We start from the raw sequence: 18,567 nt of genomic DNA, 5'->3' as shown, positions 1-18,567 counted from the left end.
GGCACTGCCAGGGAAACATTTGAAAGCAAATGTTTTTGGAGGAAAACAATCCTCTTCCCTGCTTTTTGAATGTTCAACCATGTTTCAAGTAGGCATTTATGACTGAAGGATTTGTCATCAGTTTGTTAGAACTCACATGTGGATGAATGCGCATTGCCACAAATGTTAGCATTTGTGAGATGATACTATAGAACACATTATCACGCTGGGAAAGAAAGATGAGTATTGTTCAGTCACCACGGGTGTTTCTGTGTCTTGCCCATCTTTGTCATCCTTAAGTAACTTAGAAATACAAGCAGTCTTCATTCAATACAAGTGTAATTTGTGGTATCTGGAACAGCAGAGAGGAGATGTATGTGAAGGCGATGAAATGAATTATCTCACGTAATTCTGATACTCCTATGGCACACAGGGAAAAATTATTGGAAACTTTTGTTAAGGAGTCTGTGATTTGAAGTGATGTCTTACCCTCAATGTGATTTGTCTTTTGAAACGTACAATTTGGGTGTCTGTGTGAAAGCAAATGCTTGTTCTCCTTTTCCAGTACCTGTGGTTAACATCGGCATCATCTGTTGAAAATGAAGATACATTATCAATGTAAAAACTCTTAGACTGTAGTGCACTTTCTGCATCTGAAAGTATTCCTAATGAATCTTCATTGCTACGTGAAGTAACCAAGTAAGCATCAGGATATCGACAAACCAAAGAAATTCTATGGCATTAGAGCTAAAAATAAAAATATGCCCTTTCAGCCAAGACATAAATTGTTTTCTTAGTGGAAGAAGCAGCTAACAAATGATCAGCAGCACATTTTCGTCCACCTTTAATCTTCTGACCTGGTCGACTGAGCTATATAAATGACTGGATTGGGCTGACCAGCTGTGGTGCACGTTCATGACTTCTGCAGCAAGCGCATTTTCATTCCATACCACTTAAAAACAAGAAGTCCCCTGAGTTTGGTTTTTAAAAGCATTGCTGAGATTATTTTATGATCTGTTCTCTTGCATGCTACCTTACATCTAACAAGTCAATTGCTGAGCAACTGAGAAACATTTTCTGCATGAGCTATCATAAATCTTACAACTACTATCATAATATTTATTAATCCATTTACAACCATAGGTCCTTTTTTTCCTGATTATGCTAATCTGCCATTTGCCTTTGGAGAGGGCTGCACCTTGCCTTGCTACCGGAATATGGCACTGCAGTTATCGTTATAACCACAGCCTATAGAGTGATGCAACTCAGTCAGTCAAATCCTACCCTATACCTTGCAGTCACTCTCTGCACTCTGCATCACCTGTGCACCAGGGCAATAGTGTTCTCAGTGTGACTAATACTTCATCCCCAGTAAGCACATGTAGAAAAATACCTTCATTTTTCAGGGTAATCCAAGCTGCAATTCATTTACATTAATTAGAAGGATACTGGATTTTGTACAGTATCTGACTTCATTGCAAAATCAGAACATCCTCCTACATAAATGAACCCAGTTGAGATCTTGTAGTTTCCCCCACACGGGGCTTTTCTGAGGGACTCTCCCATGGTGGCTGAATACCAAGCATCATCCATGGTGCTTGTAGTGTGTTGTAGTGTAGTACAGGTCGAGTTGGTGCTTGATCCTTCTGCCATGTGCCTGGGAAAGCCTTCCTCCAGCTGCCTTGCACACCACAGGAAAGCTCTGCAGAGGTTTGAGACCTCTGCTCACTGGACACTGAGCTTGGAGGATAATTTCCATGGGGTTAAGACTTTTAGCAAGAGCTGTCCAGGACTGGTTTGCTGTCAGACCTCCAAAGCCTGCCCCATGCGCAGTCAGTAAGGCAGGCCTGCCTCGACAAGACAAACACTTAGGCTTAAAAGGCAGTTTCTTCCTTTCCTTAGTGAGACTACACATGCAAACCCAGAAGATTATCACAAGAGCAAGTTTTAGCAGCTGAGTCGTAAACATGAGCCTGCACCAAGGACTGTTATTTATGTGAGGAATTCAGGACTGTATTAGGAAAACATGAATTAAGAAAACACAAAATTAGGAAAACACAAAATTAGGAAAACACAAAATTAGGAAAGCACAAAAGTCTGTGTACCTGAGTACGGATTTCTTTTTCAGCCTGTAAAGGACATGGTTTCTTCAGGGTAGGCTCTACTGGAACAAGGTTTAACCCCCAGTTATTTCTTACAGATGCTCTGTAGAAGTTTGATGAGTTCAGTCAACCTCCAACTCCACCTCCCCAGACAAACAGCTGAAATCAAGGGTGTCCTGTAAAGCCACTACGCAGTTACTAGATGGGATGGCTTCTGGATATTTGTAACCATTGATGGGGTCTGTACCTTCTTCAGGCAGCTGTCAGGAGCACAAGTGTTCTGGTGAGCACCCATGAAGCGTAGAATCACAGCATGTTGCATACAGGGATTTTATGAAATTGTGTGTAAGCACAAGAGTGTTACAGCACAGCCCTGTTCTACATGTAGGATAATTTTACTGAAACTACTTGCTTGGGGCCCCAGAACTTCTCTGTGGCATAGCTAGGCTAACTAAATAGTTATCCTACGGTAGCGGATCATAACAGTAACTCCTTGTAAAACATATAGCTCAGCTGCCTTAGGAGAGGAATAAGATCTGCCTTACATAGGTAATTCCCACGTGCCACACTTTTGTTACTTACATTTCCCTGCCAGAGAAATGGCTTTCACTCACTGTGCCTTATGGGTCAGTTGGGAACAGCACCAGCTACTTCTTTCAGCACTTTGAGATTTACAGATAAGACATGCATACCAGGCATATCTTTAAGAGTTTCGGCCGTGAATTTTCACTTTGAGATTCTCCAGCCAAAAGTAGGGCTTCACTGAAACCAAAAGGTTATATGGAAATGACTTCTTCAGTATGATATGGAATTGATTTGGGAAGCAGGCTGAAATGAAAATGGTGGTCTCCTATTAACATTTTCAACTTTTCCTATTGTCTTGATACAAAATGTCAATTACGATTTTCCCAAATTTTGTTTTGCAAATTGTTTTGTCTTTCTATTACAAATCAGAACAGAAATTCATTTTCAATTGTCAAAATTCATCTAAATCCTTTTTCTAACAGTAAGATCTGCTTATTTCTTGTCCTATGGGATTACTAATACAAACAGAGCTTAAAAACAGGCTATTTACTGAAAAGGGATTGTAATGGCCACACAACAGCTCCTGCCCCAATTATATGCCTTCAACACCTGGCAGTCAACTAACTAACTTTAATCCGTGACCATTTCCCAGGGCACCACACTAGAGGATGGGAGTTAGATGGCTTTTAGGCTCACAGCCTCATGTGAGTGCTCACTCCAGACCTTTCTGGGCTTTCTCAAACTCAGTGAACATTGATTTCAAATGTGTCCCCTTGATGCTTACCCATTTTTAATACTTGTAAAATATTCTGTATTCACAAAGATCTCTGTGGAAAAGAGTATGTGTTACCCACATTCCCATAAATAAATAAAAAGCAGCAGTCACACCAATCCTTCTAGTAAATATTATCCAATCCTGCAAAGATGAATCCATGTAGAATATAATTCATGGAAACATTCACATTTATTATTTATTAATTATATTAATTATATATAACGCATATAGCTTATCATGCATCATTATTCATTTATATTGCTTATGCTTATAATATTTGTATTATAAAGCTCTAGATATGCCTGCGTGTTTTCCACTACAGTCTTTATGACAAATTCAGCCTTATCAAATTTAGGTTTTCAACAATCATAATAAAACAACTTTGGATTATTCTGACAACTCCCAAGTAATTTAAATAGAATTTTATAGAGGCAAAATTTGAGGGCATTGGCTTTCTGCCTGGAATTTCTGGATGTGGAGCTCCACATCCAAGCTGGAGCAGTTTGGCCCACACCTGTGGACACCAGGAAACCGCAGACAAAAGACTACTTACTGCACCAGCAGAGACCTGTGCTGTGGATGCATCAGACCTATCTTACAAGTATGCTGCACATGCACAGCAAAATCAACATATTCTGGGTCAATGGGACCCATACATATAAACTCCTGCACCCGTGCAGTAATGCTGACATATCCCAGGTGCCGTGGATTCATTACACATGGATTTTGCTACTCCTGTACAGACACCTATTACAGGAATCACATTCAGAAACTCAATATCCCTATTTTTGGCAAACTTATTCCCCAGATTTGATTATACTTCATTGTATAACGAAGTTGTGAGTATCATGTCCCAAGTTTACTGCGCTGCTTCACCAATTGGCACTGAAACCCCCTTTTCTGCAGGATGCTGTTCCTGAAGCATCCGCTTCAGAATTGCCAAGAAGCTTTGCTGCTCTTCACTGTGAGACCAATACCTCAGCTCTCTCGACTGCAGTGCATCTCCTAAAGCATATTAGTTTCCACTGATATATGGCTCATCATTAATTCATAGGCGTTCAATGATCTCAGCAACTCTTTTTTTTCATGTGTGTGTAACCTTTCCTTTTAGCATGTGGAGTGTGGTTTTGTTTCTATTGTGCTTATCACCATAACAACCCTTCCCCCCCCAAAAAAATACCTTGAATGATCTGTTACTACATTGCCTTGACTTATGTATGCATTCCAGGTCCAAAGTCCTTAGACACAGGATGTTCACATCAGGTGAATACTTCTTGGGAATTTTACCTTGCTAAGGAATTGTTTAAAAAATGAGTCACTTGTTACATCAACTGAAAATACAAAATCCCAGTGGGGTGTGGCAGCTGTTTCCCATATCCATGAGACTGAAGCATTAATCATCCCATTCAGGTTAGCCTGAATTAGCCTTCCCTAGCACCCAGTAATGCACATTTTTGATTCCTCACAACTCCCCCTGAGTCAAGAGCCAAGTGTGCTTGGAATCTCCTAAACTGCTCCCTCTTCTCCAGGGTTGGGTTAGAAGGAGCTACCCTGCAGCCTGAAGTTCGCTGGAGTTATTCAGTGGATTTTAGTGAGCACAGATTTAGGTTGCAGCTGTATACAGACTGGAAGGTAAATAAGAATACAAACGTTCTTCGTGTCAAAAAAATGGGCATTATAGAAACTCTCCCATTATCTTCAAAGCATTTAGGAAAATCTAAAAGGAACAAAAATATTATCCCTAATTGTGTTAAGAGTAATTAAAGGCGGGGGCTGGGGGAGAGGGGGCAAAACCAAAAGAAATCCATGGAAGCTGCCAGCATCCAGGGTGGTAAGTGCATTTTAAAACTAAGACATTTAAGGAAGAGTACAGCTAAAAAAATTCTGGAAATCAGAAGCTGCAGGCTGGTTTAAGACAGTGGTGGCCAACAGGAGATTTGCTCTCTGGGAAAGCACAGGGAGAAAGAGTTGTTCAGGATACAGAATGACACTAGCACAGGGATATCTGCAGACCATGTATGATCCTAGATTAGAAACGGGAAGGTTTCTCATCACAGGAGAAGTGCAGCCTTCCACTGAAAATAGCAGGCAAGTACTCTCTTTTTCTCACTATTTAAAGTTCTTGATCAGCATAGGAAAAGTACTTGCATGGTTTTGACAAACAAAGAACACGCTTCCCACATCTGAGACCTCCCGTAGGCTGTTGCACACTTAAAATGTTTAGAGTTCCCCCTCCAGTTGTGATGCATTTAGAAAGTTTTGACTTCACAAAGAGATCTTTTATGCCTGGCACTTCCAGTGGAAGTGCACAGACGTGTTTTACAATGTATAATCAAGCTTATTTGACTGGAAAATGAAGTTGTTGCCTCCTGGACATGAGGTCTGTAACTTCATTTTGTTAACCTGTCACTTCATGAATACTGATATTCATGTTAAGAGGAGGAAAGAATGGCTACTTGCTTAAGTTTATGAAATGAATTTGTGAAGCACAAACACCACCAGGTTTCTACAACCATCAGTTAAAACAGTTTTAATTAAGCCACCACATTTGAAAGGACTGCCACATACATTAGTATCACTTGAGAGTAATTAATGACTATCTGCTATAGCTTTCTCCTGAACATTTTAAACATGTAACATGCTGGTTATGCTTCTACCCCTCCCAGTATATTCAGAGCCAAGTTTATTTTACATTTGTGCTTTTTTGACAAGTTATGACAATGCTTATAAAAAACATACAAAAGACAATTTATGTTAAACCCTATTGCTGTACTATCCTCCCTCTCATTAGGAAGGGAGTCCATTTGTCTTATGTCTTTCCTCCTTCTCAGCTTCGGCTGTGCAAGGATTTTCCATACTTGGGATTCTCTGCTGTGTTTTGAATTCACTAGAAAGTAGGTAAGTAGGTACTATCATTACTCATGATACAGATAAGGCAACACAGTATTACCCACCAGCCAGTACTGTACAGAAAAGGGGGGAGAGACACATTAATCACAGGATCCTCTTCTTCAGCAAGAATCATAAATACAGTTGATTATATACGCAGCAACTGAGCTTGTAACACAGTTCTGAAGCCTGCATACATTTATGGTCTGTAAAGTTATAAAATACAGGCCTGGCAGGGACCTTCGGAAGTCACACAGCTTTTCCATAACAGAATCATATGCAATATATAGAACTATCAAACTAAAAAAAGGTATTACAAAATGGAAAGCTATATATATACAACAAATATTAGGCATTGAAAATGCTTAGTTCTAAACGGCTTTAGCTTTACAGTATGCTGGTTAGTAAGTTCTATTTTGTACACGTGCATTAATAACATATATCCGCACACCCTATCCTAAGTGCTGGGTTCACAATAGTAGGAAATAAGACCCCAGCTGCTCATTACACACAGTAACACATAGCGTTTGCTTTCCACCCTATCTGTATCCCCCTCAGAATTGTGTCTCTGCTAGAGCTACTTCCCCCATAGCTGGAAGAGAAGCTCCACCAATGAGCCTCTTCATTCTTCTTCCCAAGATGAAGAAAGCTCTGGCAAAGACAGACCATCATTAAATCTGCTGTAAGCTGCTGCAGATCCATGACCAATGCAGAGAAGTCTCCAGAATCACTGGCTCCAGAAACACAAGCTAGGAGCCAGCCAGATTACTTTGAGACAAGTGTCTGTATGGAGTTTGCATATATAAATTGCTCACAGAACTGCTTTTCTACATTTACCCTTTATCCCTAGTGACTCACAAAGCAGTCCCAAGTTTACTAAACTCTAGAGTACCTACAGTGTGCTTTAGAAACTTCTGGAGGTTTTCAACACCTATGCCAAGATTTCCCTCCAAACCACAGCTGATAATTAAAACACTGCAGTTTAAAAGCAGACAAAGAACAGTGTACGTTTCTACTCAAAGGTATTTGCCAAATCAGCATCCCTCAAAAAACATGTAAAAAAAACATACGTAGTGTAACATCCAAAAGTTTATTGATTCTCTCTGCGACAATGTAAATTAAATTATATGTGGCTCCATCACAAGTCCTGCAGCAGCCACAGAAACACCAGTAAGTGTTGCATTAGCCACTGTTTCACACACCAGTTCTATGCTTTAGAGATCTTCATCCAACAGCACCAATGGGTGGAAAATAAACTTTGATTTTATTTTCCCCTTAATTCAAATGGGTAATAGTCAACAATAGTCCAGTAACCAGAATGAGAATTGATTCTTAGGCAGTTGGTGACTGTGACAGTCTCAGGGAAGTTCCTTCCTTGGGACTGATTTTGGTAGAAGAAAGAATTTTTGGAAGGTTGCTTTTTTTTCTAGTTCAATTTAAGGCCATTTTGTCAGAGGTGAAAATAAAATAACCCTCTAATGTGTTGTTTAAAATGCCTCCTCTTCCTTTCTACACTGTATCTTTATTCATAAGCAAGTGTTTGAATAAAATAAGGATGACTCAATTAGTTGGGAGGGGAAGGAGCAAGTAAACCAAATAAAATCGACATGAGAACATGTAAATAATACTTTAGGTAAAAGCTATTTGCTTGATGTTCGCTTAATGATGCCAACATTTTTACTAATTTATTTCCAGGGCTAGTAAGAAATACTCTGGAGAAATAAGGCAGATTGTTTTTTCAGTCTCCTGTAATTGCACCAAATTTACATCAGAGATGCTCTTCTGTTGTTTCGACAGTCAACTGTACTTGGACTTAATCTTTCAATTTAAGTATGGTGCTCTCTCTGGGGAGGAGTAGTAATAGGTAGGCTTAATGTTTCCCAGGACTTCATCTTCCCAGTTGGGGAGACAGCAGAAGAAGAAAGCACAACCTATTACAACAACAGTGCTGGCCCAACCAAAGCCATAGGCCCAGCTGAACATGTTATCTCCTATCAGTGGAATTTCTTCTGTGAATTTCACTGGGTAGATGACCAAGCCTATGATCTGGAATGCAGCTGGAGAAAGAAATAAAAAAAAGCAGGAGTAAATGACAATGAACGTATTACATCTCTTTTTTTTACTAAAAAAAGTTACCTGGAGATAACTGCGTATCTTTTAAAGATATGTAAGGATTAGCTTCAGTCCTACAGTCAGATCTGCATTCTTACAGAGGTACATGACTTCTGGCCAACGCAAATCCCCACCCCTACCTGACTGTGGCAGCTACAGCTGATGTTGCCAGGCTGCTAAGGCACATACCTGCATGCTGTGACTAGCCCTGTCCTACAGCCCAGCAACCGTCATCCCTGCAGAGCCAGTTACCACCCGCTTGTACCACAGTCACATTGCTCCTCCTCCCCGGGGAAGGTGGAAAGTGCCCAGGTGGAAAGCTCTCAGCTCCCATGTGATATGCAGGGTCAAAGGTGTTGGTTGCCCCCATACACTGCTTTTGGGAAAGCGCTAACTGACAAAAGCCACTGGAGCTTCGCTAACCATTATCCTCTCAGAGCATAAATCAACATTTCTTTGTTCCCCATAAAAATGGGTCATAAACCAGACAAAGTCAGTTTACTTCATAAGGGAAGCTCCATCTACCATGTTTTCTTCTTAAGCTTGTTTTCTATCTAAAATCACCTTGTCTTTGTGCCAAGCCTTACCAACAACAAAGAGCAAGCCTCCGATTCCTCGCACAAAGTTGAAGCGGAGTATCTCAATCGAGAATGCAATGACTGCAAGGGCGAAACAGATGACCAGGATCACAAAGCCAACAAGGTAGGTGGCAGCTGCTGCTCTCCCCCATCCTTGAAGAGAAAACAAGAAAGATGTTACACACAGCAGTGCACTGAACTGCAGATCATTGCAGGCCTCTGGTTTCCTTTAATGGCTTTTTGCTGAATCCTTTACTGTAAGAAGCTTGTCCTACGTCAAAGCAACACTGGATGCCTCCAAAGCACACAGCTGCAGAAGAGAAAGGCACTGTTGTTGGTGGAGCAGCGTGAAACTCCCCGCCTACTAACCTGTCCTGCTAAAAAGAGCAGCATGGTAACAGAGATAACACCTCCAAACTCTGTATCTATAAGAGACCCACAGACACCTGAGCAGATAGGACATAACCGCTCAGAATGTACTTTACCATTACTGTTCCTGTTCAACATGCAAGTTTACAAAACCATTTCCATGCCTGGGGAAGTATGAAAGCAGACAAGAGTGTACCACCACAGGAGATAATGCTAGGAAATAATAGCGCTGTCAGCATCCAGCTTCTTGCATGTTTGTTTATGACAAGAACAATGCACGTGAAGCAAAATTAGCATGACCAAAAAGAAAGAGATCTGGAATAGCTGAAGCGAGAGAAGACAAAGAGAAAACTCTTGAAGATGAATATCTATTCACAGCTGGAAAAAAAAAATAGGAACAGCTAAAATGTAGCAGGTGGAGGAGAAACAGCAGAGACTGAGGTAAAGTGGAAGAGTCCTGTTTGAATCATTACTTTGACATTTGAAAGGACAGGGTGGTGCAGATCCTTAGGATCAAGCAACTGCAGGCTGGAAGAGGCTCAAGCACAAAGCAAGTGGCCTTATGCAGGAGAGCAGCACCAGCACCCACAACTCACCCACTACAGGCCAGGACAGCAAAGGCAAGAAAACCTGCCAGAACAGCCAGAATTTCCCTTTCCATAGTGCCACAGGCTTGTGAAAAGGCTCTCATTGTGGCCAGACCCTGACCTCTTTAGAAACCAAGCAGGAGTTCAGGTGAGCCCAACACAAACAGAAACAAACAAATGTGGTCCTGCCTTGGAGGCAGGATACCTACCCACATGGACTAAACCATAAGGCTAGTGCTTTGTTTTCCAGTCAGCTGTCATCACAGCTCACTTCCTACATCTGCATAATGCGGGTTTCTACTTTCACACATTCAGACAGGGGGTAGGGCCAGATTCCGAGCTCCCTCTAATGTAGGAATAAAGAAAGCAGCAAGATTTAGATCAGAACATGGAAAAAAAAACAACCAAACAAAAACCCAAGTCTTTCATCAGAGCTCTCTGTTCCCACACAGATGAAGAAACTCTGGAGACACCCTGCTTTCAATGTAGACCTCAGTTCTCTCTGTGCAAAAACTAAGAGGAAAAAGACGGTGAGCCACAGAACCTTCTCCTAAAGAGTTAAAATCCTGCACCTTAAGTCACATACTAGTTGCATAAATGGGGAAAACAGTAATTTGAGACAGAACGCAGCAAAACTATTTCAGACACCTCTACTACATATATCAATTTACTCCAAAAGCAAAGCATTGTTTTACAGCCATTTTCATTAGATCAGTCTGAACTAGTTTCTTTCCCCCTGCTCCCATAGCAAAAGTGAAATACAGCAGCCATCCATCGGCCAGATGTCATTCCCACCACCTGAAGACAGTCATGCTGGCATAGAAAGGGTAAGGAAAAGGCTTTTCTTTCCGCTCTCACTTCTTGGAGCTATGCAAGACAGCAAGTCCTTCTCCTTCAGGTAGTTGTGCATGTTTCATAACCCTTCTCTAAGAGTGCTGCAGGGTGAGGAGGAAGGGAGGACACCTGATGAGCGTCTGGAGATTAAAGCTATGCCAGTGGTCTGATAAAATCTTTTAATACAAAATATTCTCTGACATACCTAACACAGGTATTGTCTCCACAATAGGATTTATTTAGCAATAACTAATACAAAGGGATACTTACCCATTACGCACAGCCAGCGCAGGAAAACTGATTCAGACTAGATGACCTAGGAATGCTATTTCTTGATATTTGCCCTATTAAGAAAAAAAGCACAACCACGAGAAGGAGCACCTAGTTATCTAAGCACATTCCCTTTCAAATGCATTACATATGCCAGCAGAGCATAGGAAGACAAGCATGGCACCTGCTTGATAAAATTTAGGTTGCAAATTCAAATACCCCTGCAGGTTAGACACCTTGAGGTTGGTGCAACACAAAATGACTGGAGGAGATAAGCCAGAAAGCCCCCAGTGCCCTCTGATATTTCCATATGCTCTGTACTTACTTCACAAGCATGAAAAGCTCTGTACTTACTTTACAAGCACCACAAGCCAAGGTCAGCCCTGCCTCCACTCATACTGATTTATTTTCTTGTCTCTGGTGATATGAAAGTGACAACACATAACTGTAGGAGATCTTGTCAGGAAGGTTAATATCAAGCCCAACTTTGTTTCAGGTCTTCAGAAACAGGACCATATTAGGCACCACCATTATGAAATTCAATGGGTTCTGTGCTCACATGTGACAAGACCTCAGCGCTGGTGACCCTGCATCTTCCTCTCCTTCTCCTGCTGGATTATCTTCTCCAGCAGCAGTTATCAGCTGGTTGATAATGACAAGACCTGATAGGACTGATTCATAGGTGCCAGCCATGGCACTGGATGGGTCTACTCTGGGCTGGACTAGACAACAGCCATCAAACAGCCACATGAGCACCAGTGGGAGTCACAGGAAGAGCAGCAAAAAGCTCTGGACTTGTGTATATTTGCACAGAATAAGAGAAATAAGAGAACATATAAGAAAATGCAAATAATAAGAGAAATCTCAAAAAAAAAAAAAAAAAACTAAGTCTTTTAATAAGTGACTGATGGGAGAGGCTGGGGTGGGAGGCTGCACCCTTACTGAGCACAGGGTGCAGCCCTGGCATGCTTCTTTCCCACACAAACCACTGCTACCCCCACAAAACAGGGGAGCTTTCAGCAGAGGGGCTGCTGCACAGCTCCAACTGAAACTGCTGTTTCTCCATGCAAGACCGCCATACCTATCAAGGCAGGCTTTCCCAGCTCCTTTCCTCCCCGGAGGCTCCGGAGGGCTGACCAAGCCCCTGCAGGCACACAGCTCTCCTGTCTCCCTCTGCAAGATCCTCCACCTACAGCTCCCAGCTGCTGGGAGGGGAGAGGTGCAGGTTTACATTCGCACTGTTTGTTGCCTTCAGAGCTGGAGAGACCTGCTCACACTCAATGAGGGATCAGCTCCAGTTTCCAGGTAGTTTGTGCTCAGAAGTACCTTCTAACCATGAGACATTTAGCCAGAATTTAAAGTTTTCCATAAAAACAGAAGATTCTCAGGCCCCTTCATTTGGCAGAGAGTACTTCTCACTCAAAATAGGCATAAATATGATGTTTGTTTATGAAATCAAACACCACCACCACAATAATTTGGGGCTGCATAAATAGGAGAACAGAAAAGCAGAACGGTTGGAGGTGTTAGTGTTCTCCGGTTCAGTTTTGCCTCAAAGGAGAGTCAAGTACTTTGTGTCTAATCAGCAGAAAACTATTTATCAATTAGGTGGTGTTGAAAGAACATTAGAAAACTGTTCAGGGGCTGACGGTCTATAATTATTAGGAAGGATTAAGACTTTTATTATATAGCTTGATTAATGATGACTATGGAAAGGAACTAAGCTGCAAATGTTATTGTGCAAATGACTAGGAGGGGTCAGGATTATTTAATGATGAATACCAGTAATATGATGAAATTAAAAAACAGCAAGCAACAGAGCCTTAGTGTAAGGTGTATTTCCTGATTTTATTCAGCCTCAGCCTCACCAGGAAGGAGATGGAAGCTCTACAGGGTAGGATATTTAAATCTAACTTCCCTTTAGAAATTAATAAACGAACTGGGAAAACAGTCCAGCACGAAGATGAACTGCTATAGGATTTGAAGCAACAAGCCTCTCTTGTCTTTGTTCACCTACTTACAACAGCAGAAACTAGTTTGTTAGCTTGTGAACAACTGGAATCTTGGGGTAGATGTTTTTACCATGACATGCATAGATGAGGCATGCTTTTACGCTATAGTTGTAATAGTTTTCTTTATATAAATGGCAGTAGCAATTCTTGTTTGGCCTTGAGAGTCCACTACATGGAATGCCCCAAAATATCTGTTTTTGCTGACAGAACAAAAGAATAGCAGACTTCAAGCAAGAGTGCTCCGTCAATATTTTTCTTGCGCACAAAATGTGCAACCTTCCACGGTAGCATGACTGGTGAAAGAAAGGTATGTGCAAGCACAGGACAGCCCAGAATCAAGCATTCACTGGGAGGGCTGGTTGGGAATTAGTACTGGGAATCACAGCTCTGTTTTGGATTTAGGAGTGCAGGAAAAGCAATTGCTATACTACCAAACCATTAAATAAAAAGCCCACTAGTACAGACCCGGCTTCAACCACTTGGCTCTGCTGGGAGCTCAGGAAAGGCACAGTCCTACAGATTTCCAACTTTCAACATCTCCAGGTTACTAGCAGTGGAAGTGTGCATGTCCAGGGGCCAGCAAAGCCATCTGGCATGGGACACCAGCCTCACCTGTTGCTGAGATCTTTTACTAAGGAGATGCAATAAATGTTTTCTGGGTGTAGCCAGAGACAACAACTGCTACACCTCTGCCATTATCATTTTCCGGGTGCCTGCACTTGGCTGACACTATCCTGGCATCATAAATCAGAGAAGCATGCCTGAAGAGGTGCACTGAAAAGACAAGTGTACATGTAACATTGCTCCTTTATTTACCTGGCCCCTTAGAGAAGTTAACACATGCGCTCAGCTTCACCAGTAATCTGTGATATCAAAGTCCAAGCCTCTAGGGACACTGGTAGGCGCAGCCACAATGAAACATGATTCAAAAAGGCTGGGCTCCTAAGTTCCACCTCTCCCACCCCCCCACCCCCCTTCTTTTTTTTGGCACTTACTAAGGATGCAGATGAATGCTTCCCTTTTTCTACTTCGGCTGCTGTGTGCTTAATAAATACCAACTGGCTGTTAGGAATATAAGAAAGAGTTAACCTCTGTGGCATCACCTTTACTGCACATACACACCCATCTTTTACAGTGATAATTCAAAGTCAAATTGCTGGGAGCAAGCCGTTCAGAAGCACTGGGAGGACACAGCCATGCACATGTACTGCTCCTAAACTTACAGCTTCATCACTATAAAGACAACCACCCTCTCCAACTAACCACATTGCAAACAATCTTTGTCATATCTGATGGCTTACCGATATGTTTAAACACACAGCCAACAGTTTGACCCTGCAATGGTCCAGATTAAGTCATCTTGAGTCATATTCTAGTGCAGCACAGCAGCTCTGCGTTGCAACACTTTGATAATACACAGGTGCTGCCAGCCAGGATACTTCCCAGACACAAACCAGTATGGAGCTCTAAACAAAATCCCTTCCCCACCTCCCTACCAAATGACATCCTACTCTTCTTTTTTCCCCCTTTCCACTTCTTCCCTCTCATGCAGCATTTGCAAATGTGCACTAAGAAACAATGCAGTTTAGGAGACACTTCTATTTGCAAATCTCTGTCTGCTCCTGCCCTTTTCCCCCCCATTTAAAATAAGTTACTCACCTGCTTTTTCTTTTTCACTTCTTAGTACACAGCTCAATTAAGAAACTGTCTAATGAAGCTTCCCATTAATGGGAATCCACTCTGAAGTTTTCATTTCACCAAGAGAGGTGCAGGATGGTTAGTGCATAGTAGTTACAGTATGCAAAACACAAGCTATACCTCTCAATTAATTTTTATCTTCTTGCAGCAGTGCTGTAAATGCCTGGTAGGCATTTTTTCCTTTGTAAATGCCCTCTCCTATTTTGAGCCTGATTGTATTAACATAGAAAAAAGGGAAAAAAATAAATCAAACCTGAACTCATATGCTACATCCTGTCTCGAGATGTAAATAGTATTTGTGAAGACAGTGGCATTGATGTCATGAAAATTAGAGAAGAGGCAAAGTCAAGTTGGTGAAAATAAGCCAAGGATTTAAATAAATTTTGGGTTAAATGAGCCAAGGCTTAAATAAGTGAAGTCAAGAATACTATTCTTCTCAGACAGCTTGCTAACAAGAAAAACAGCATAAAGTTGCTTTTGCCCCACAACGCCTAGGGCTGACGCAAAGCACACACCCATCAGCACTCAGGGACATGAGCAGCCATGTCCAGCCATGTCACTACAGGAGAAAGCAGAAGTGTGTGAGCACTTCTTCCCTGTGCAATGCGAATTTCGGCAGCTCTGCACTAGCTTTTCCTGGGTCTAATGGGGGAGACAGATATTTTTGTCACTCCAGCCAGATTTCTGCCACCCACAGTATAACCTGCAGTCATCACCTGGCTGAGAAACAAAGCCACTGCTCTTACAAAATATTCAGCTCACACGAGTGTTGCAATGAAAGGCTTCTGGAAGTCAGTCTGCAGCACTCAGGCGGCAAGGGATCTGCATAGGGAAGCAGTCCCGGCTCTCCCAGCTGAAACACACCCTTCCAGCTTCCCAGTCCCCAAAGTACCCTCATCCAGGATCTTAAGGCGGGTCTGCTTATTTGTCCAGAAATACTTTGTTTGAGGGAAAAGCAGATGTAATCAGACCCACGTGTTCTAGCAAATAACAAAAAGTCCCCCAAAATCCCCAGAAACAGGGAGTGTGAAATAAGTATATTGCACTGGCGGTGCCAGATACAGAAGCAGTTCAGCAAGTTAAAAACAGAAGCACCATTATGCCCCAATTTAGGCCTCAGTGCAATAGAGAGGTATACAGAAGAAACAGCATTTTTTTTCTGCCTGCAAACCCACATCAGGCTGTTTCAAGCTGTAGGTCAGGCGGCATCCAAACAGCCACATTCCCTTGGCCAGGCAGGGTTAAACTAAGGTGCTTTCCCACTCCAGCGCGCCAGGAGGAAGACCATTTTACTATTGTTCAGGTGTGGTTCTCCATAGGACACCCCGAACAAAGGTTTCCATGCTCACCATCCAACCAGCAACGCCACTGGCACAGGGAAGGGGAGCTGGCTAGTGACAGGCTAGGCTGCCCAGGCTGCAGCCAGCCTCAGGTAGGCAAGAGGAAGCATGGTGCGGAAGGGGCTTGTGGCCAGTTGGCTCTTACTTTGGTTGTAAAACAACTTTAAAAACAACCAACCTAAAAAACTAACTACCAGCACACTGGCTTCTCAGTGTGGTACCAATAGAAGAGATTGAGTATTTGACTACCAGGTTGGAAGAGACCTCAAGGATCACCTGGCTCAAAACAGATTGCTCTGAAGGTCTAGACCTGCGTGTCTTTGCTGGTTTAAGCCCTAAAACAGCACTAGCACTGACTTTGCAAGGACAACTCCAACCCAGAAAGCAGCGGCTCCACAATAGCAGTGGGGAGACCACCCAGGGCAGGGCACCCGCTGCTCCCCAGCCATCACTCACCATAGTCCATGAGGGACTCGCAGCTCCAGTTGAGGTCCTCCTCGCCGCGCGTGCAGCTCTCCCAGAGCGACGCTTGCTGCACATAGGGCTCGGACTCGGACTCCAGCCAGCCCCTGCCCGCCAGGGCGATGATGCCCATGATGATGGCGAGGCCCAGCAGCAGAGGCAGGAGCCACCGGCACCTCCAGCAGGCGAGGCCGCACGCCACCATCCTGCCCGGCCGGCGGGGACACCCGGCGAGCCCGAGCGCTGCGGGTGCGGTGTGCGGGGACGCTGCGGCGGGGCGGGACGGGACGGTGCGTGCGTGCCGGTCCGAGCGGGTTTTTAAGGCGGCGGGGCGGAGGGAGTCCCACCCACATTCCTCTGACTAAGCCTGGCGGCGGCGGCCGCCACCGGTGGGGCCGGCGGGGCGGGAGCGCGGGACCCGGCGGGCCCGGCCCCGCTCCTGGCTCTGCCCCGGCTTTCCGCGTCCCGCCGCTCGCACTACGCGGGCTCTGCCTGGCCCTTGGCCTTGTCCTGGCTCCCACCAAACCGTGGTTCTCGCAGTTTCACAAGCCTTGCCCTCCTCCCGGGTGTTTGAACCTCATCTTTCTCTTCACTGTTCCTTAGATGGACAGATCAGCGTTTACCAACACTGATAACGCTAATGGTGTTAGCCGCTTCAGGTACCAAAACCTTGCAGTAAGTTGCTTTGCAGATGAAATGGCCAACTTCTTGCCCAGTTTTTGAACAGTTTTAATGCAGACAAGAAGAAAGAAAGGTGTTGTATGAGGATGGGAATGTGACATTATTACCAGGGAAGCCATCACTTGTCTGGCATCAAGCTCAGCATTAAACAAATGCATGTTTCCTCATGGCCGTCTAACAAGTGTTTGGTTGCAGTTGTGCCCTGGCTTCAACCAGGTTGTACTGCGCCCAGTCTAGCAGTGGTGCTCAGGGCCATACCGCCAGCAGTAGTACTCAGGACCCATACACCCTGATCTTTCCCCCTTCCATGTCTGGAAATGCACCCCTGAGATGACCAAAATGAAGGTTTCCCCATCACATGGCATGAATGAACACCCAAAATTTTGGTTGTGGAGAAAAACTTCTTGACAGTAAGATCTATGCACATCCCATCATATCACTCCACTGCCCAGCATCAATGCAAACTCTCAGCATGTAAGCAGACACATGCCTATCACAGGACTAGAGATGCATGTGTTTTGGGCACGTAACTCAAGTGCATTTGGTCAAGTCTTGGAGCAGCTTCAAGGCCTCAGCAAAAAGGTCAGTAGAAGAACAAATCTTTGAGGTCTGAAGGGCTGAGAAAAAATAGCAGGTAGGGGGGATTCCATGGGTTTCATGGAGGATGGGGGCATATGAGTTCTTACTGGGCTGCATCAAATGGCATTTTGCCACAGCTATGTCAGACTTGATCAAACTGTGCCCAATGTCAGTTCTTCAAAAGATACTCAGGGGAGGTGTCCTGTGAGGAGGAATGGTCAACCTCCTTGAGTACCAGTTGGTGGCAAATGCTAGAGAATGGATTGTGATGCTAAAATCAGTACAATAAGATGGTATCGCCACAGGCAAGTTGCAAAAATCTCAGGTAGGTTACCTCAAACTACATAGATTTCTACCAGCTCCCTCAACATCCTCATCAAAGTTCCCACCAGAAAAATCTAGAGATGTTGTATGTGTTTAGGAAGTATGTACTTGCATGTACTTGTTAATACAATGTGAGTGAAAAATGGGGCTATGAGAAGTATTCATTCTGCCAATAACAATTATAGAATTTCTATGAGAAAGTAGCTTTAAAAGGTTATTTGCATATTTGCTGCATAGCGTGTGGCTTTTCAAAGAATGCAAATGAAAATCTATAGCTTGGAATTCTTGTATCATTTCCTAAAAACTGAAAAAAAAAAAAAAAAAAAAAAAAAGGAGTATTTTAAAGTTGATGCTTTTAAGAATTTCCATTTTTTGCATACTGCTCAGGGACTACTTGCCATTTAACTGTCTCAAGGGCTTTTACTGTCAAAATAATGAAGCGCTGGTTTTA

General features: G+C 43.2%; 1 protein-coding gene across 1 annotated transcript; it reads right to left on the bottom strand.

Annotated features, from left to right (window-relative positions):
- Window positions 1-5,896: 5,896 nt before the first annotated feature.
- PERP (p53 apoptosis effector related to PMP22) lies at window positions 5,897-16,817 on the bottom strand. Its single transcript, XM_030490150.1, has 3 exons — window positions 16,527-16,817; window positions 8,970-9,113; window positions 5,897-8,327 (listed from the first exon to the last, which is right to left on the bottom strand). The coding sequence occupies exons 1-3, from the start codon at window positions 16,735-16,737 to the stop codon at window positions 8,092-8,094; spliced, it is 591 nt and encodes a 196-aa protein (XP_030346010.1). The 5' UTR covers window positions 16,738-16,817; the 3' UTR covers window positions 5,897-8,091.
- Window positions 16,818-18,567: the final 1,750 nt, after the last annotated feature.

The sequence above is a fragment of the Strigops habroptila genome, chromosome 6 (genome assembly GCF_004027225.2).
Source record: "Strigops habroptila isolate Jane chromosome 6, bStrHab1.2.pri, whole genome shotgun sequence".
Lineage (NCBI taxonomy): Eukaryota > Metazoa > Chordata > Aves > Psittaciformes > Psittacidae > Strigops > Strigops habroptila.
Note: the sequence above shows the minus strand (reverse complement) of the source record. Positions and strands in the feature narration are given on the sequence as shown.